The sequence below is a fragment of the Tinamus guttatus genome, unplaced genomic scaffold (assembly GCF_059628265.1).
Source record: "Tinamus guttatus ecotype Peru unplaced genomic scaffold, ASM5962826v1 Tinamus_guttatus_pri_ptg000038l, whole genome shotgun sequence".
Taxonomy (NCBI): domain Eukaryota; kingdom Metazoa; phylum Chordata; class Aves; order Tinamiformes; family Tinamidae; genus Tinamus; species Tinamus guttatus.
In genome coordinates, this window is record NW_028288572.1 from 4,237,806 (window position 1) to 4,259,555 (window position 21,750).

General features: G+C 39.5%; 1 protein-coding gene across 1 annotated transcript in view; it reads right to left on the reverse strand.

Moving 5' to 3' along the window:
* TG (thyroglobulin) overlaps positions 1-21,750 on the reverse strand; it is a 143,574-nt gene that overhangs the window by 57,783 nt on the left and 64,041 nt on the right. The window contains exons 36-41 of the mRNA XM_088534927.1: positions 20,686-20,820; positions 19,735-19,899; positions 16,845-17,067; positions 13,384-13,477; positions 9,066-9,225; positions 4,244-4,443 (exon numbers count right to left, since the gene is read on the reverse strand). Coding sequence (XP_088391053.1) covers positions 4,244-4,443; positions 9,066-9,225; positions 13,384-13,477; positions 16,845-17,067; positions 19,735-19,899; positions 20,686-20,820 — 977 coding nt within the window. The remainder of the gene's footprint in view (positions 1-4,243; positions 4,444-9,065; positions 9,226-13,383; positions 13,478-16,844; positions 17,068-19,734; positions 19,900-20,685; positions 20,821-21,750) is intronic.

Here is a 21,750-nt window from a genome sequence, read left to right on the forward strand (position 1 = left end):
TTGATATTGCCATTTCTATCTTCTTGGGGAAAAAAATAAAAATAAAATCACTGTTTTTTGAAGTGACTTGTAATTGTGCTGCCAGTAGTGGCCATCTGTGTGTAAGAGGCTGAGAACCTAGCACTGGGCTGAACTCACTGAGAAGAGCTGTTCTTGCTTAGCGATGAGGTGAAAGTACAGGCATATGCAGATGCATAACTCAGCTGCTCACGAGCTCAGCTGCTCGTAGTCTGACCATTATTCAGAAAACAGAGGGTATTTTTTAGGAAAATGTAAAAAATGGTAATATCATGCCTTACTGCCAAGGTAGGCTTGCAAAGGTGCAATCTTTTTTGTGTAGGAGACTAGACTTTAGTCTCACCACCTGAAGATACACAATATTTATGTATAATATTTATATTAAAATCTGCTTTTTAAATAACTAAACTATAGAGCAAATTAGCAACAGTGGATATTATAGAGTTTTTTGTATGTCTTGTCTGAAAAGAGTTATGTTGAATAGAAACAAGACAGTTCATTAAATTGCTTTAATGGTTTGTAGATTGATGGCCTTAAATTTTACAGATCAGAGCATTTTTTAACATGCCTGTATCATTTACCAATCTATAAAGAAGCAGATAGCATGGTCATTTGAACCCAGTTTGTGTTTGCCTTCAAAGTCAAACAATCACTCATAGCCAGGAATGTAAAATGTTGCAGCCTGTGTACCTGAATTAAGATATTTCTGATCAAATATTTTGTTGCACAGATTAGAGTAACAAAGTGTACAGAAATAGGGAATTGAGTTTATATATATATGTGTGTGTATACACCCATATATATATATACACACACATATATATTTCCTGTGAATACATCTTAGCACAAATCTGTGTGCTCTTTAGATATTATAACAGGTCATTTACACGAGCAATGGAAATTCGGAGGTGAAACCAGTTCACAGTCTACTTTAAAGTGTGAATGAAATTTGGCTCACAAACATTGAACGCAACAAAACAAAATGAATTCAGGAACTCTAGGTGTTTGTATAATCTACTTATTGCTACTGATTGTTAATATGTTACTATAGTGACTTCATTTTAACCAGTAAAATATATATGCAGAGCATTACATATTTCTAAATCATGACCTGTATTTATTCATTAAAATGATATCCAATAGTTACTTAGCTTTATCTGAGTTTTGTTTTGTCTTTAGAAAGCCAAACACCTAGCATTTAGGAACCCCATTATAAATAGCCAGTCTTGCAATGATACTACTAGAACATATCCTCCTTCTCTTGCCTATCGTTTGAAGTATCCTTAAGAAAGGTGGCAGGAGGAATGGACCTTAGGAGATATTGGGGACATTTAAGTCACCTATGCACCATGGAATAAACAAAAACAGGAATGAAAGGGATCCTGTGGAGCTTTCTTCTCTAACCCCATGCTCTTTGGAAGATTAATGTTACCTAAAGCACTCGTGATGTACCTTGAGCTTCTTCTAAAATCTGCCAGTGGCCAGGGTGGCAGGCAGATGATTAGGTTGCTGACTAGGTCCTGGCCCAAGATTAAGATGATATGATATGAGAAAGAACTGCACGTGACATGAGAAACTGCTGGATGTAACATAATGTACGAAGATGAAAAATATCAAAATTGGGTAAGGATGTAGCAAAACTGAGACGAATGGAAAAAACGTAATTATGCAAGTGGTTGGTAAGAGAGGATCGGGATGGCAAAAGGAAGGAAAAAGGAGGGAGAAAGGGAACAGAGCTTAGCTAATCATACAACTGGGAAGATTTGGAGTCCCTGTCAGGCAGCCCTACGTCTGATTGCTGAAGATTTAGTGGAAGAATAAGCCTGTCAGTTCCAATGCACGTGCATCTGACCTGCTTCAGCGGTCAGGACAGACCTGGCGTGTCTTCTCCAGCATAGGCTGGGAAAGCCTGGGAGTAATTCCCTACACTGACAGGGAAGGCCTCGTATCCAATGCACCCTGCCTCCTTGGCTTCCTGCAACAGAGGCAACCCATTCCACTAATCATTCCCTTTGCCACCAGAAAGTTTTTTCTCCTAATATCTAACCAAAATTATCCATCAGGTCCATCAGATCCAAATAAAGAGTTCAAAAAAGGCTAAGAACTTTTAATTGGACACTTTATGAAATAATACCTGAACCCTGAGTCAGCTGCCTATGTCCCATTTTGAGAAATGGTGGATTTTTCCCAATGCTTAAGTCCCATAGTCAGTCAACAGTCTCCATCTATATCACGGTTGTATTGGTATATAAGTCAATCAAAAGATGAAGTCAGTTGCTATACTGATGCTATTTACTGGATTTAAAACAGAATTATATTTTTTGAGCTGAATTCACTTCTGTCACATGAAGGAAATAAGAAATAAGCTATGAAAAAGTTCCCTATCATAGTTTTGCTTTGACTTAGTAAAATCTGTTTTCAAATCAGCTCAAAACAGAATCTGTTGCAGAGCAGATAAAGGAACTCAAAGGTATTTTGTTATTTTAGGCATACCTCTCCTCATAGGCAAGCTCCATAAATCACACATCTCTGCAGGTAAAGAGACAATCCCATCTTTTGTTTTTTTGGTATGAGGCAAAGACTCAAACAACGAACACAAAATTAACCATTGCAGCAAAGCTATATTGTTTCGCTGGATTTTCATTTAGGAAAGGTGTATCTTTTTTAGATTCTAAGTTTCAGGCAACTTTGTGATGCAACTCTTTTTTCTTTACAGTAAAATTGAGAATACTGATGACAATTATGATCTTGGAATGAAAATAAGCAATGCTCCTTTACAGGATGTCTACCTGTAAAGTTGGAGTAGGCCTGAGAATACTGAATTACAACAAAAAAAACAACCAAACAAAAAGTATCCTCCAAAAAAAAGAAATTGGGTTTCTTTTTGAGCCGCTGCTATTACTGATTACTTTTAATTTTTCCAGAGTATGTCATAAAAGAACCAGTATCCAGCATGACACCGTTTGTATAAATTCTTAATATTACTTTGAAAAAAATGAGGGTCCTGCTTTTCCTGAGACAGTACACTGCACTGCCTCTAAGGAAGAAAATTATTGTTACAAACATCAAATTAGTGAGAAGAATTGACGCACCTGCCTGCTCATTGCACTTGCCACCATTTTCCACAATTCTACATCCAGCTGCCGGGGGCAAGAGTAGGTCAAATCTTATTTAAAAGGAAGGATATTTAACTTGAGATAAAAATATGATAAAAATATAGAACTGTACTCAGAGCAGATTAACTACTATCCCAAGAGCTGGGTAAAACTCTGGAAATTGAGAGGGGATTTGACTGAAAATGACACTACTAAAATACAAAAAAAAAAAAAAACCCTCTTTAGCAGTAATTTTCAACAAACTCCCTTGCCTTTCTCATTAGGTGTAATGAGATTAAAATAACTTTATCAAGAGATGGAGATGAAAAAGGCAAGATATATTTCCTGGAGCAAGGACACACTGAAGAGAAGTCAAACAGTCAATGGACCCATAATTATTTTCAAGTCAAGATTTTATTTAACTGGGCCCTGTATTTCTTTCCATTGCTCGCATTCGCAAGTAAATGCTGTCAGCAGGAGAGATCATTCTGCCCAAGCACAATTTCTGCAGGACACAAAATCCTCCCCTGAAGTTTAAGCCTCACTTCATGGACAAACAGCTGACCTAAAAGCCCTCAGATTCAATGATCCATGGGCAGGATTGTAAGAAAAGGAATATGTGAAAGGGTCCAAGTAGACAGCAAAGAAGCCTTTGGTAATTGAACTCCTGACTCTCTGAATATTGTTTTTTCTTTAAATGAGAGTGAGCATCTGTCATGAGATCAGATAAAAAGAGTGGATACTTCAAACAGGAGGATGTTTGGCTCATCAGTTCTAGAGTCTAAAAACCACTGATCAACAAACACATTTCTGCAACGGAAACTAACCTGTTGTACCTACAAGTTATGAAACAAGGCTATTTATATAACACACGAGAAACCACAGTGATGAAAAATGGATTCTTAGTATGATTAATTCAGTGACGGAAGTGGATTTGTCCTACATCCTTCTGAAACACCTACCTCCAGAAAGTAACCATCTCAGGTGTGTTGAAGTGTGTTGAAAATAACTACAGCAGCAGCAATCACATTAGTGGAGGAAGTAAAGCCAGCACCCACAACCCTTAATTCTGAAACATCCTTTAATTAATATCTTCTATTGACAAGCAAAACCAAAGGAATGGGACCTACCATCAATAATATCCTCTTGAAGAGATCCGTATCTGCTGTCTCAGTGAGCAGGTGAACGCTTGTGATGTCTGCCCCACTGCGGTCAGCTCCTAAAGAAACCTGTCCAGGATCTCCTCCAAAACTAGCAATGTTCTGCTGCACCCACTTCAGAGCTGCCAGTTGATCCAAAAGGCCTGCATTTCCACTCACCTCGGGAGACTCTGTTGTGAGAAAGTAAAAATAAAAAAATGCAAATGAATCCTAAATGCTATAAATCCATAAACATTTTAAGTTTTGTTTAACTACTATATTTTTAGCAGTTTTTGCAGGTGAACTTTGTACCAGACTCCACTCCTAAACAACCACTAGATTTAGTTACTGTTAGCTATAGACCTTATGCAGGCTGAAGTGGAGAACTCCAGAGGGTCTATTTTGCAATACACCTAGGAAAAAAAAAATCTGCATCTATACATGGGACTAGAATGCAGCTAAAGGCAATTAAATATTAACCTGTTTAATTTCCAATGCTTTTAAAAATATGTGATCATCCCTTTCATTTTTTCCAGGAGGTAACACATGTTCTACCAGTCAATATCCCAGTAAGAGTTTGGCTAAAAATTAAGTTAAATAAACTCACATTCCTGAGGTCCAAATCTACAATTTATTGGCAAAGACTGAAAAGTTCACAGTATTCATTCAAACTCTGTCCCAGTTATGAAACAAAAAAAGTTGCAATGTGGTTATAATGATAAATTCCTTTTTTTTCTGGATCCTGCTGTTGTTCATTTCCCTCCAAAATCAGGCATACTTTTTTCCACTCTTACTGCTCACATTTGGACAAAGCCCAAAGCCTCAGTTTCGCATTGGATCCTCTTTACTTAACTAGAATATATTGTGTGTCTTGCTCTCAAGGGTACAGTTTACACTGACACTCTTTGATTTTGGCCTCTGGCACAGAGAGGTTCATGGTGGTGAACCTGTCCCTTCCACAACTCTACAGTGCAGCTCTGTGCTTTGCCTCTGTTGCATTAGCACCAAGCAAGAGAGGGTTTTATGGCTTTGGTTTGGAGCAGTCACTGAGTCTGACCCCTTTAATTTCTCTACCTGTACCCAGTTTACAGACTACCTCAGTCAGGAATATCCCAGAACCACTGAAAACAAGAGTTTTACTCTTCCCTTGAAGAGGTTCAGGATTTCACCTTCTCCATGACAATATGTGTCAGTATGCTAAGCTGCTTTAGGAAGAACGTTTCCAGGTTGAGGGAGATGATTCTTCTCCTCCACTCAGCACTGGTTAGGACACTACTGGAGCGCTGTGTCCAGTTTGGGGCTCTCCAGTAGATGAGAGGCCTGAACCTGCTGGAGTGAGTGCAGCAAACGTCCACAAAGGCGATTAAGGGACTGGAGCATCTCACACATGAGAACAGACGGAGAGAGATGGGTATATTCAGCACAGACAGAAGCCCAGAGAGGCTTGATCTTATAAGATCAATAAACATTGAATAAGAGGGATGAGGAATAAGGGATTCAGCCCACAAGGATGGACTGAATCACACCTCTAGAGGAATCTGATAATCTGCACTGATGGTAGAAAAAAAACACTCCTAACTTCAAGCCTTCATTTGGTCACCTAGCAGGAGATATGAATTCAGGCTGACATAAATAAATTGTGACCATGATATTCTTTTTATTTATTAAAAAAAAATTACTGCACTCACCAAATTCATTCAAATATTTCTCTGCTGTATACCTATTTGCATCTTTCTGCTTCCTATATCTCTGTTACAACTAACCAATCTGAAAAATCACATATAAGTCACGTCATCTCGGATTTTTTCATTCATATAATCTCTCATATATATCCTCTGAAATTGAACTAAGTCTAACTGATAAGAAGATTTGAATTACGTGGCGCTCAACTCATTTTTTCCCCCATGAAACATGGAAAATATTGAATCATATATTCCTTATGCTCAGTTATCACCACTGAAAAGATTATTTTCTTTTCAAGACTAGCAAGCAATAGCCTGGTATTTAAAATGACAGGAAATTAATGCTGAGAGCATCTAATGATCAAAATGCCCTAGGAAGATTGAATTTTTATCAACAAAAGCAAAATTAAGTAATTTCAATACAGTCCCTAAGAAAGGAAGAGAAAGTGGTTATTTCCTACTTCTTTTTAAATCCACAATGAGCCATTCATTTTTAACGATTTAAAATTCTCCACACTCAAAACTAGAACACATCCAAAACAAGGCAGAAAAGCTGGAATAGAAACATAGCTGAAACTATTTGTTTCTTTCATTGCCAAGATCAAATAGTACCCTTTTAAAGTAAGCACGGGTTCAGAAATCAGGAAGGCTAGCATTGAAATAGCGGGAAAAAAAAGCTGCCACTTTGCAGCTTTTGTGGACCAATGACTCCATCCCAGGCAAAGAGCAACGGCAAACATGCATCCCACAGGCATTCATATCCTGACAGTAATGAACTACTGAGGTATCACATCTAAGAAGCAGAACGGAATATAGGTGAGATCAGGTTATTGACAGCCTTGCAGATCTTAAAGATATCCACATTACAATAACCACTAATACAACCCTCCCTCCAGCAGCACAGCCAAGAATTAATCAGGCCTGGAAACTTCAACCCACTGCCACAGTTGCAGCTGATCAGGTGAAGAGCAAAATCTTTCCCTGCCTTGCTTTTTATTGAGCTTGTTCTGCACTCTGTGACCAGTCCCCAGGGCTCTCAATCCAGCAATAAATCCACCCTGCACTGCTGAAAAGGAAAACTCATTTTAAGAACTTGCTGCAAGCTGCATGAGAGCTCCCTGGAGGAAGTGAAATCCGTGTAAATGCTCTAGCCACAGGATCTGCCTTGCTACCAGTACACTGAACAACAAGACAGAGGAGGGAAATATAACCAGTTTCTTTTGTCCTGGCAAAAATTAGAGCCAGAATAAAGTACCGAATTAGGGAAAAGATGCATGCACTGACATTCATATTTGTTAGACCAAAAGATACGTGTCTGCCAGAAATCTTTTGTACTACTTGGGTAATGGCTCTGGATATAAATGTCAGAAGCAGACTTTTGTAGAAATAGATCACATTTCTGAGGACAAAAGGAGAACGAAAAGGAACCACTGCTCAGAATGAAGCAAATAACACCAAGCATACATATTTCTTTTCTTCCTAAACGGAAGAGGAATAAAAGTACTGAATTTAAGCATGCAAATCATTCTGTTTCATATGTTTTCATGTACACTCTTAGAAGAATCAAGCCTAACAATGTGGCTGTCTTCTCTACACTCTTGCCACCCAGATAACTAGCAAGTCCCCTTAACTTTTTGTGGGTGCCAGAAAATGTCCTACTTTTCAACTTCAGTGGATGACAGCAAAATAAATAAGAAATCCAGTACCTTCAGCAGAATGAGCTTTCACTCCCCGCAAAAGGCCTGTCAACATGAGTTACTGAAATAACTGCAGGAAAAGTTGGTTTCACTACCGTTCCTCCACAAAATTCTCTATTTAACCCCTTTGTTTACATATTCTTTTAATTAATGACAATTCAGTATTCAAGGATTCAACACTTGGCTTGGCTGGGCAATGAAATTGATATTGCTTGTGGGATCATAATCCTCCTTTGTAACTTCAGGGTCTTCAACCCTCCTGGTCCCAATGCTGCACCCATGATCCCAAGGATCAAATACTGCTCCCTTCAAAAGTGATGGCAAAATTCATATCAATTTCCAAAGGACCAAGTCTTTCAGCAAGAAAGAAAATGTCCCTAGAGTATCAGCAAGGATTTGCTTTGAGACAGGAGTGTGGCACTGAAAGACTTTTTAGGGTTTCCCATTAATGTGATGTTCTATCCTGCTCCAATGTCTCTTGCAAAGAATTTTCCAACTTCCTCCAGTTCCCTTTGAAGCAGCAGGACTTTCCCAAATGCATACAGACAATACTGGAGAGGAGGCCAGGAAACATGCAGTTGTCCCTGGCCTCAGCTCAGCAGTGCAAAAAAGGAGAAGGTCCCTGAGTTCTTCCTTCCTAACACACTGCTCAAAGCTGCTGAAACCAACCATCTTTACCTTTGCAGCTACATACAGTGAATCCTCATGCCTTGACTTTCCCACAAAAATGAGGTTGGAAAGTTCATCCTGATCTATAAACTACAAATAATGGTGTATAAGATTCAGCCAAGCTAGCAGTTTCCATTTAGGAAGGAACCCAGGTAAGATTCACAGGGTTGAAGGAGGTCAGTGGGTAATGCGTGGGCAGTGCTGCGTAATGGAAGACTGCAAAGCAAGCATGTATCCACACCGCATTTGGCTCTAGCCAAAATGAAGCCATAATATCACTTTCATAAGCATCCGGTTTGCAGAAAGATGAAAACAGCAATTTTTTCCCCACATATATCTATTACCAATTCTATATCTAAGTGAATAAGGAGTTTTCACTGCTCATTCTCTAGGTCTTGAATGAGAAACTGACTTTGCTGGAAATCAAACTCAAACAAAACTGGGCAACAGAGAAGAGAAATAACAGCAAACAGCTGCAGCTATGATTTCATAGTAGGTTAAGCTCAGGCAGTGTCACTAACAACAAATATTCATAGGAAACACATGACAATGTATGTTGGTCTAGTAATTGCAAACATGAAAAATATAACTTGACCAGAACTCTTTCAGGTGAGATGGATCTGGTGGTGATGGGCCTCAGGTGGTGAGTAATCCGTGAAAAGTGCAGGTTTCTAAAGAATCAAAACTAACATATTTGGAAAACAGAAACATTTCAAAATGTAACTTAGCCCATAATTGTGTTTGTTCTGGAAATCTGTGACTTACTTGTACTAAGAAAGCCAAAAACACCGACCCGGTAGTTTGCTATCACAACAATGATGTTACTGATTGCAGCTAGGTATGATCCATCTATGGTGGCTTTTCCTGTCTCATCATCATCACTGCCTCCATTGTGGAAGAACAGGAGCACTGGTAAATTTTTGATCTGCAGTGATAAAAAAAAAACAGGTAAATAATTTTATAGGCAACTCCTTTTGTAGTTCACTGATGAGAACATATGCATCTTCCCTATCAAAATCATTCACAGCTCTTTAATGGTGACCACGACAGCAATTCTGACTTTCTGTTAAAAACTTCAGGATAAACACATGCACCATTTAATAGTATTCTGAACACCATGTCCAATATGGAAATGACTTAATGGCACCACGACCTTACGAATCAACATCTCTACCAACCCAGTTAACACAAAGCAGACTGAGGTGGCCCCAGAACATCAGGTAAGTTTGTCTTTAAAGAAAGTGAGAAACTAGAGAAGGAACAGGAACACCTCCACTAAGCTCTGCCTCATTCTGCCCATGTTGTCACTCCTTGCACAGCCATCAGTTTTCCATTGGAAACCGAGGTGATTTCCGAAAGCAAGATCACATGTGTGTGGACCCTCTCTGCACCTGCAGCATGGTTGCAGCTGGGCTGCAGCTGCATGACCAGGATGAAAAGCAGAACTGCCCAGCAGGCGCAAGCAAACACCAGAGGATTGCAAATCCATCAAGAGGACACTATGAAGAAACATCAGTGAAATGTATGGAAGTTTTATTTTTTTTTCCTCCTTCCTGCCACAAAAAGCAGAAAAGCCTGTCACAGCACTAGAAAGCATTTTTTTCCAAAGTGAAACCTCAATTTTTCATTCCTCACTTTCATCCCATATTACCACCTTCAGGACTACCCCAAAGGAGACTCCGCTCATCTCTGCTCATAGTTTGTCACTCATTTGCTTTGGCAGCTGGTGGCATTTGCCAAAGGGGTGGTGGACCATCCAGCAGCATCGAAGTACATCTGAGGTTTGGTCTTCCCTGTAGCTAGAAGGCATTGGGATCTATTGCTGCTGTTTTCTGAAGGGAGCTAAGCCAAACCCAGCAATCCTGTCTGCACTGGCCAAGGATGTTTCCAGCAAAAATGTGACTGACTATATAGGGAAGCAGAGAAGCAATGGTTGCAGCCTCATGTAAAAGTACAAGATAGGAGGCAAACTGATCTCAATTGCCCTTAATTTATCAAGATTTTGTACACTGAAAGGGTATCCTACATTCCCTCACTTATCTGTCTCAATAAACAATTCAGAACCTTCTTATCAGCACCAGAAGGTTATCGAGAAACCCCTCAGCAATGAGAAGTGCTGCTCTCACAGGAACTTTGAATTCCAAAGAGAAATTGCCAAATTTACAACAATCCATGGCTCCAGGTACACACTGCTGCTCAGGAAGCAACATGGACGGAGGGAAGTAGATGTGGGAAGCGAAGGAATCATGTTATCCCACGAAAATTAATTCTCATGTGCAATCACACACAGATAGGTCACCTAAACTGGTGTTAGGCATAATGTTGAACTTGCTCTGTCTCCATCTTCTTAGTTCACCATGGGGAACTATTAGTTCACTATTAGTTCAAGATTCAAAATAGGGATTTCCTGCATTTCCACAGCTTGAGTAAGCATGATCTCCAGTTGAACTTGTGTACTACATTGCATTATGAAATTTTACCCCACGTTGCAGTGAGAAAAATCTTAAGGAAAGTGAAGACACAAGAGAGGAGTTAAACAGAGCAAAAATACACAGCAAATCGGAGGAAAGATTTAACACCAGACTGCACCTACTATTGACAAACACTGCACTTAAGACAGTGGTGGGATGTGCAATTCCCATATTTAGTCTGCACTGAGAAATGACAGGTCCTGCTCCTAGGTATAAATGGGATTTTCATCTTGAGGGATTTCAAATTCAGATCTTGTGGATTCAGGTACTATAGATGAAAGCTGTTTAGCATAATTATCCTCCTATTTCTTGCAATCCATTTTGACAGCATGACACGATTACGTCTACACTACAGTTGAACGATACACCATGTTTCATATTGCTTATATTTATACTTGGTATCAAATAATTATTGATTATACACTGTTAGATGCTTCATTTGGAGGAAAGGAAAAAAAAAAAGTGGATTTGTCCCATGGATTATTCTCAGTCAAACTCAACCAACCAGTACATTGAGATCTGTAAAGCAGAAAAACTCTCAAAGCAGGAGTAAAACCTCAACTCAAGCCTGCTGGAGTCAGTGGTAGCCTTTTCATCCACTGTAAATTGACCATAGATTCAGATACAGAAATGTCTGCATCACCAGTTCAAGACTGCAGCATAGCCAACATGACAGGTAGGAGGAACTGGGTCAGCAAGTTCCTCCCATCGAAATACCAAATCTCGCCCCGCTTGTCATATGGCTACTGACCAGTTCAGCATTTCTTTTTTCTGTGCTTAGAAATGAAATGCAGTCACACTTAGAAGTGTAAAATACCTGCAAAGCCTTCCAGGCAGCTCCTGCTGACTAACCAAGCAGGGCGATTTCTTCTGGGGAGCCCAGCAGCAACTCTGAGCTCCAACAACTGCAGCAGTTTAGTAGCTAGTTAGTAGTGGGTCAATCCTACATGCTGACCCACAAGGGGAGAGAAGATGGGCATCTACTGAGAAGCCATCAATCCATAAGACACTACCATGTTCTCAATCATCTTCTCCATCTTTCTCTAAAAGACTTAATGAGTTACTCGGCAGGGATAGTTTTAACTCTTACTGAGCCAGGAAATTTCCAGCACTTGTAACACTGTGATGTTGGTCTGCAAGGAATTAAGTGCAATAGAGATGATTACTTACCAATCCTTACAATAAGGATAGGAATAACATGTGCAGGGCATAGGAGAAAAGCACACTTTCCACTCATATTTAGCAGAGAATGTCAACTCTTAACCTTGCATTTGAATTTTTTGCAAATCAAGCTAAAACTCAGCTTTCCTTCTCTAGTGTGACAGGTGGTGATGGTTATAGGTAGAAAAAAATTATATTTCAGAAGCGCTAGTTTTATTTGGAGGATTATGTAGTACACGTAGCTATGGAACCAAAATGAGGTGATGTCATTCAGCCTCTTTGATGCGTGGCAGTTAAAAAGTCCTTCGATAGCAGGTAGTAGTCCCCATGTTGTGTTTTTATTCAGACATAGAAGGCTACCAACTAAGCCTCTGCTTTCTCTGAGCCTCTGCTTTCTCTGCTCTCCAGCAGATTTTTTATTTTGAATTTATTTGTTAATATAACTTTCCTTGGGTTGAATATATATGAATACAGCCCTTTAAGTGAGTTAAAAATAGGACTTGCCACAAAAAGAAACCGGAAAATGCCATGCCTTCTGTTCCCAGCTACTTCTTCAAAAACAGGAGTTTTGGTTCTCTCTTACGCTTATACATGTTAAATTCATTGACTTGAGTAAACCTACTTCTATTTACACCTGAACAAAAGACACAGAATTAAGTCCACAGTACTGCCAAGAAAGAAAAGAAAAGTCCATTCTGTCTATCCGATAGGAGAAAATACAATGCTTTCAAATAAGCATCTGCTGTCTTTACACGGACATGGCAAACTGCCTGGGACAGTGGCATGATGTTTTCAATAAGCAATGATTGCACTAAACTTAAAAGGACAGTCTCATACTGCATGGAAAAAATAGGCTGTTGGCCTTTATGGTGATTTAAAAGGGTTTGAATGGGACTATGTGCACTACTGTCAGTTCAAGAAAAGCAGCAGCTATTTTCAGATATACAAAGTGACAGACAAGTTTCTTCTATAACTTTTAGAAGATGACAATGGTTATCAATGTAGATATGTAAAGAAAAATCCTATTCCTGTACTCTGTGTTCTTCATATGTTATTCCATGTCTCCCCTTTGGCCAATCACCTCAGTTTTGCTCTGCACCCTGACTTCTGGTAGCTGTGAATGTGATGAGTTGTGCTGCATCCATTACCAGCTGCTGGAAACGGTGTAATGTCACTTCTGACCTTAATCTCTTCTCCTTTGCCTTCTTATTTTCATTTCCCTCTATTTATCTGTTCTTCATCTCTTTTTAATTTTCTACCTCCCAAGTTATCTAAACAACGCTCAGCAAGAACCTATATGGAATAACCTTGTACTAGTAAAAACAAGTGCATGATTTAACCTGGCTGGGCTTGGTGACAACCACATGAAAAATACTCAATCATGCTCATTAAAGCAACTTTGAAATGACGCAGTGCTTAGCCACAAGAAGTTTTACTTGTTTCCTACTTACAGTGGTGACGGGAACAAACACATTCAGGTATAAGCAGTCTTCACTAACAGAATATGATGGGGCCTCTCCATCTCCTGGCTGCCAACAAGCTGCCCTAGAGACACAGATTGTGATAATTAAACAAAAAAAAAACTTGTGTTCCTTTCCCACTGCTGCTATTTGAAGCATTATTTAAAAAAAAAAAAGTTTATAGAATCTAAATCTGCACATCTCAATCACATTGAGAATTATTAGTTTATTAAGAAATACGTTCCTTATACACAATGCGAAAAAACACAATATATTTTTCTGTCTATAATCAGTCTTCCAGATAACCAGCACCTTTTTAACAAAGTAAAAGATTAGATCTCGAAGATAAGCCTTCAGATAACTCTCACTTTACACACGCAGCACAAAATTAGATGCAGAGGGAGAAGCTCTGCTGAGGGAAGGGGAGCAGCATGGGTGATTCAAGCACCAGTCTGCCCCTGCTAGCACCTGCACACCTATACAATCTGCTCTTGCTCTGAAATGCCATTTATTTTAATTTCTAATGAACAGTGAGTTATATATGTAAAAATACAGATTTAAATTTTAATGTGTTAATTTCTTTTGCTCTAAGCAACATAGCAGACCACTAACCAGGCCCAGCAACATTATAGTAACTTTTCAATCAACCACATACAGATCTTTTTAGGCCATCATCTGTATAGGATTCATATGCTCAAGCTCTCTCCACAGCAAGAACCAAGTGGCTCCCTTTTGCTGTTCAAATATAAGCTATTCTGAAGCAAGTTCTATTTATTTCACAGCCATATTTATAGTGCACTGTGAATTATGGAAGGCATCACAATTTTTTTCAGTAGGAATTTATAAGATTCTATGGAAACAGCAGTAGTAACTTACAGAATTATACCTAAATTATTGTTTTTAATTGCCTCATAAGATTTTACATGAAAATGTAAAGAACATTTTAGAAAATGTCTTGGAAGAGGAGGAAAAGGGTTCAATTCTACAGGATATTTCTGAAAGAGAGTCTCATCAGATGGTAATAGCACCCAAGAGCTTTCACACTGCAGAGGAGAAACACATAATCCCCAACTGACACTGCTCAAGTCATTTTAGTAACCATGCATCATTTCATGGGGTATCTGTAATGACCATAGGAGTTTTTAATTACTTTACAAAAATTATTTTATTAAAGCAAGAATTCAAGAATCCCAGCTCCCAAGGCCTCCTAGCACCACGACTGACTCTAGCGAAAGGCTGCCACCTGCTGAGACAAGCCACAGCTCTGTCCAGAGACATTTTGGGAAGTGTTTTAGCCACATCCCTGTGCAGCTACAGGCAGTAGCTTCTATCAGTAACGGCCCTGTAGCAATGGGATCTTCTGGTATATACAAATATTGTGCCACACAGACAGACAGTCCTCAAAGATATAGTCATCAACATCTGTTATACACATGGAGACTGAAGCCCCTCTTATTTTCCAAGTGCATCTCGTTGATGCTAGGCTTTTTTACCTCAAATGAATAATAAAAGATAAAGGATAAGTTTACCATTGGCATAAAAGATCACTGAAAATTCACAACTATGAACAGAATAACTAAGATCACTAAACTGCTTTGAAAAACTCAGCCAGGTTCCTCACTGCAACATCAGCCAGGGCTTCAAAAAGAGACCTTGGAGGCAGTTGGGTCTGACAACCAGCATGCTGTGGGTGCATACACAAAGAGCTGATGACACTAGTGGGTTAGCCTTACACTGCTGTGCCTCTGAGGAAGCAAGCAGCCACGTCTCACCAGGTGCCTCCAACATACATCAGCCTGTGTAGCTAATGTGGTTACGCAGTTAAGGCGCCCATGACTCACGTGCAACCTGGAATACGAAGCCACCAAAAGGCACAAGCTCTTTGAATCCCCCAGGCAACAGCACATCTCTTTTAAATCAGTTCTTCACAGGCTTTGCTAGAAATTCATGGTGACAAATCCCAAATACTGGAGTTTCACCCTCTGGGTGAAGTCAGAGCTGAAGGGTGCCAGCTTCCCACCTCTCCTGCAAAAATCTAGCACATCCTCCAGCAGGATACATTTTGGCCAGATCAGCTAGCTGTTTCTGGCTCTTCATAGATGTGCAGACAGCACTGTGTCCCTGGGGACTATATAGTCAGATGTGGCTGGGAGGACAGCACAAGATCTCAGATCACTATCAAATGCCTTGGAAGCATTTGAGTCACTCAAGCTCAGATCTCAGCCCTAATTTCTAGAAAGCCACCTGGACTGGGTCCTTCCACCTGGTTCTCTTGTTTTCACTGTTCTTCATCTTCAATCTCCTGTTCATTGTTTCTATCATCTTCCCTTGCCATTCTTCATAAATGCTAGAAATGGTCTGTTTTTTACTTATAGGAATGTGATCAGGTTATTTCTCATATTGACTTCCTGGGTATGTGTGTAGATTTGCTCCGGCAGACTAGTTTTGTGCATTTTTGTTCCTCTGTGACATGGAGTAAGGTGCACCATGAGAAAGACCCTAGAAAAAGTACTCCACTTTAACATCCCGATTCTTTTTGTTGCTGTATTTCTATTTACTGACTGGGGTGGGGGTGGGGGGAATAAACATAGTCCCGATATGTTTGACAGCGGAAATCTCATCAAAATCCTCTTTAGTTAAGAAATACACATTCATAATTTGCCATTTTGATTCTCCATGTCAACTGGAAATTAGACTCATAAGCCTAAATGAAGCACAGCAAATGTACACAAAGGCAGTGGTAACAGAGTGCATCCAAGACAAGTTCGCTGAACACAATGCTGTCTACACACCGTGAAGAACCAAAGCCAGCCGGTAGGAAACAGTAGACATAGGGATTTAGGAGGAATTTAGTCCTTATGGTAATATAGTCCCTAGCACTTGTTTCTTCTTAATGCATTACCAAGAATGTTTGGGATTTTTGTATTTTTCTCTAAGTCATTTAATAAATATTTGCATTTTAAGAGTTTCTGGACAGAAAAAGACGTTTTGAGTCCTCCAGCCTGACCTCCTAGACCATAAAAGGCAGAAGATTTCTATAGAACGCCCATAGTTTCTGCTTAAATTAGAATTAAAGCATTCCTTTTTGATTCAGTATCCAATTATTTTATGTCCTGTTTATAATATGAATATTTTAAGTACCTGTACAAATATTTAGAATTAAATATTTAAATATTAAATATTTAGATTGGGAGTAGATGGTATGTGAAGAATATGCATAGATTTAAGACAATGTACCAGAAAGCTGCCTTATTTCCTTGAAGTACCTGCAGGCATTAGGTCTTAGAGAAATTATTCTTTTTGCGAAACCTGTAGTCCCAAAACTGCATTTATCTGTACACCACAGGCTCTTTTGCAAGTAAGGATGTGAATATCTTGGTCATCACTCTGGTAACATTCACATGCTTGTAAGAAACAAACTTTTCTTTCAAATGATCAAAGGACTTCCTTACCGAGCCACAGTAGCATTCCAGGTTTCCACCCAAGCAAATGGCTCCGGAGGACTAAACCGTCTCTCTGCAAGTGGAGGAGCTGCATAAGGAATCCCAAGGAATTGACTGATATTTCTCCACTCAGAGCCAATGTGGATTACCTGAGATTTGCCTATCAAATCTCCATGGGATGGAATGTACACAGATGAGGTTAAATCAGATTCAGAAGTAGGCAGGAGTAAATCTATTATAAAGGGGTGAAAAAAAAGGAAAAAAATGTTTAAGGTTAGTATAATTTCAAAAATGCTTTCAGAAGTGAAAACTAATCCTATTTTTAATTTTAAACATGGTATCTAATTCATTTCAGTAAGCAGAATATAGGTAAGTCTGGTCCTCTTCTTATAAAATATTTCATGTAGTACTAGATATTAGGTAGTAGACATAGATATATAGCTAATACTTTCCAAACCTTTACCCTAAGATTTCTTCCAGTAAGACATCCCACTAGAATATGAACACATCTAGAAGATAGCAGAAATATATTCCAAGCCTCACTAGAGAAGGCAAAATGCAAAACCTTTAAATATTTATAGCAGATCAGAGAGAGGGAAGGTAACGATTGCTCATTGCTTTGGACATTCACCAGGAAAAACTTGTGCTTGAGTCCCCATACCATAATGGCTATTTCATTATGTTATATGATACTGAATAGCTTCAACAGGACATAATGAGTATCACCCACATCCAAATTCCTTACAGTCCCATGTGGTTACTGTTCTTGAAGTGGGAGTTATCTGTCCAAATGCCTCTTTAAAGTCAGGCATGTGTGCATCTTTCACATGCCAAAGAAGGGACTAACAACCTTTAGGGTATCACAGGCCCTCCATAACCATCCTTTGCCTTCCATTGTACTTGTGAGCACGGCCACTTACTTCCACAGAACTTATGCTCAGTATCTAAATTTTGGATCAAACATAATTGCTACCTGAAATTTAACTTTTTACTGACAGAAAGTTCCAGAATATTATGGTTTTATCCAAAATCTTATATATAATGATCATCTGAACCACTGACCAAACTAAAAAAAAGTAATTTTTAAATAATGTCTTACTTTAAGACAGAACTAAGTGATATCTGGTTCTACTCCACTATTACTGCAGAATTTATTTGCTTGGTAGGAACAAAATTTCAACAACATGTGACCAGAAATTCATGACTACCTGAACACAATTTTCCTTCAAAAAAAAAGACCGTCAGTCCTCGGCCAAGTCCTGTTCAATTTATTCATCAGTGACCTGGATGAAGGCACAGAGTGCTCCCTCAGCAAGTTTGCTGATGATACCAAACTGTGAGGAGTAGCTGATACCCCAGAGGGCTACACTGCATCCAGAGGGACCTGGACAGACTGGACAACTGGGCGGTGAAAAACCTCATGCAACTCAACAAGGCCAAGTGCAAGGTTCTGCATCTGGGGAGGAATAACCCCAGACACCAGTACAGGCTGGGGACTGACCTTCTGGAGAGCAGCTCTGCAGAGAGGGACCTGGGTGTCATGGTGGACGACAAGTTGACCATGAGGCAGCAGTGTGCCCTCGTGGCCAAGAAGGCCAAGGGGATCCTGGGGTGCATTAAGAAGAGCGTCTCCAGCAGGTCGAGGGAGGTGATCCTGCCCCTCTACTCAGCCCTGGTGAGGCCGTATCTGCAGTACTGTGTCCAGTTCTGGGGCCCACAGTACAAGAGGGATGTGGAGCTGCTGGAGAGAGTCCAGCGCAGGGCTACGAGGATGATCAGGGGCCTGGAACATCTGCCCTATGAGGAGAGGCTGAGGGAGCTGGGCCTGTTCAGCCTGGAGAAGAGAAGGCTGAGAGGGGATCTGATCACTGTATATAAGTACTTCAAGGGAGGCAGTGAAGAGGATGGTGCTGGCCTCTTTTCACTGGTGGCCACTGACAGAACTAGAGGTAATGGCCACAAACTGAAACACCAAAAGCTCCACAGGAACTTAAGGAAAAAGAAAAATTAACAGTGAGAGTGACAGAGCACTGGAACAGGCTGCCCAGAGAGGTTGTGGAGTCTCCTTCTCTGGAGATCTTCAAAACCCACTTGGATGCAGTCCTGTGCCACGTGCTCTAGGTGACCCTGCATGTGTAGGGGGGTTGGACTACATAACCTCTAGAGGTCCTTTCCAACCTTAACGATTCTATGATTAAGCTCACAGTCTGTGATTTTGCTTTATTTGATAATCATAAATCCCTTTTTCTTTGATCTAGAATTTTTCATTGGCTTCCAGTTCTTCATATTGACCATAAAAGGAAATATTTTTCCCTTCAATATTGCTATCTAGTTTCTAATTATTTTAAGGAACTTTAACTAGTAAACAAGCCATCAGTGTAAAACCACAAGTGCAGCATTTTTAAAAAATAAGGAAAAAAACCCACATACTTAAAATTCCAATTAAGTGAATAGTTAAATAGATAAACAAATCTAAAAAACTATCTACGAAACTCCTATTTCTGCCTTAAATCCTCTTGAACTTTAAATATATATATATTTTTTGATTTCAGAGGCTTTACATATGGTCCTTGAGACATACCCTTGAGACAAAATTGACAGTGGGTTTTCACTGTCAATTCACTGTGTTAGTCACGGACTTGAAAGGGAAGGACATACAGAAACAGAACTACTGGAGATGGACAGAAAGGAGCTGCCTTTTGCAGACCAAACTTCCTGCATGATCCTGCTTCAATGCAAGATGATAATATAATGATTTAGTGCCTTTTGATAAAAAGTATATCTCCACTGAGATGGCATCTGCATTGGTTTATGTCTGCTGGATCCCATTCATGAGAATGATGCACAGGCATTTGACATTTGAGTTTCTTCTTCCACAATCCCCTTAACCTGCTCTTACCTTGTTTCCTGTATACATATGTAGCTGGTTCTTTGAGTAAAATCCGACAGCTGTGGCCTTGCAGGCTATGTGTGCATATCTGTGTATCAGGGTAAAAAAGGCATCTTATTGCTGATGGCTGAATTTCCAAGGTAACCACTTCACATGACTGGTTCTTTGAACAAGCTGTGAGGCAAAACATTAAGAAATTTATACATAAATGTCCTCAAACTTCCAGAGGTTTCTTTGAAAGAACCAAAGGACAAAAGGGCATATTGCCTTTGGAATTGAGAGAGATAGATATAGAACTGTTATCATAGCTTTCAGAAGAAAAATGTATTTTGATGAAGTACTGTAGACCTCAACTGAATTCAAAGAGCCACCAGGGAAAAAAGTGAACATCTCATCCCACTTTGCACTGGGAGACTGACATGAAACATTTCTGCTTTTAAAAATGTCCCTCAAACAGTCCTAGGAAAAGGTGTGTGCATGTGTGTCAATCTTCTGCAAAAAGCAGGACTTTTCCGGGGACCATCTTCTGAAGAAGATGGCAACAATGACATGACTTTTGCCTATTACTGCCCTTCTAGGAATTTGAGGACTTGATGTTTATATGAAGTTAATGAAGAAACATTTTGTAGTCTAGTCAGACTAATAATCCAATCAGCCCTTTAAATATTTGTTACGGTATTTGCCAATTTGCCCGATGCCTGGAGAATCAAGAAGTTCTGAGTCCAAGGGCTGTTAAAATTACCCAACCTTTGAACAGAACCTCATATTTTTGTTGGATCCTTCATAAGATAAAGGAATTCAGATACTTTCTCTCAAATTCTGAAATACTGTGATGAAGTTATTTTTAAAAATAAGTATATGTAAGTTAGAGGGTGAGGTGAGAGCAGGAAGGATCTGCTCTTGGTACTTCATTCTCATGTGTCAATAAGTTCTACACAGTTGTAGAAAAACTTCTCTTACCAGATAGACAGAAGTCTCTAGCGGTGGAAAAGCCATTGGATAAATCCCTACTAACTTGCACAGCTTCAAAGTTTGAGATGGATGAATCCAGGAGTACAGAGGACACATCTAAGGGTTGCCATATATCCAAATACTCTGTAAAAGAAGCATACAGAGATAAACTAAATCATTAAAAACTTTAGAAAAAAAAATGAATGCAGAAGGAAAAGCATTGGCGAGTTCCTCAGTAAGAGACTTTGACCTTCCTTTGTGTCAACTAAGGATAAATGAAATTTAATATTCAAAGGCCTCTGATTCAACGAATCACAATAAGGTCAAGAAGAAGCTACATAGTTAAGAGTTTATCTTCCAGATTTATACAAATGCATAAATGTACATAGACGTGTGCATGCATACATATAAACATATACATGTGTACATACACATGCATATATATATATATATCAAGTGTATTGACTCTAGTATTCAACAAAATTTATTCTTCTGTCCTACAGTGCATGTAAATAAATGCCACATTCTTTTCTCCTTTCTCACACACCAACTGATAAAAAGATCTGAGGTCTCTCAAGTTAGCAAAGTTAAAAAAAAAAAAAAGAAAACAAAACAAAATTGCTAGAGAACTTCAATTATTTAAATTTCTCTCTTTTAAAAGGGCCCTGATGCAGCCTGCCGAATCCTACATAGAAGGCTGGTATTGCCCTTGCTGTGTAATTGTCGAGTGAGGACAGAGCTGTGTCACCCATTGGCTTACTGTTCCTGGTGAACAGATCTTGCCTGTTATTTCAGTTCATTTGCCAAGCAGATGTAGAAGTTATGACTGTCCATTTCATTAAGGATTTGTTTTAGTCTTGTGAGAACCAGATGATGTGCTGACAGCCAAAGATTCCCTCCTCTCCCTCCTCACGGGAAGAAGGCTGTGACCAAGCCATAATGCTAAGTCTTAAGCTGAGCTCTGGGGTTTGGAGTCAGGATTGTGGCATGTCCTCCCAGTGATTTGGACATCCTGCTGCTGACACACTTTTCCAGTTGATGAGACCCAAGACACAAAGCAGAACGCAGGCTAAG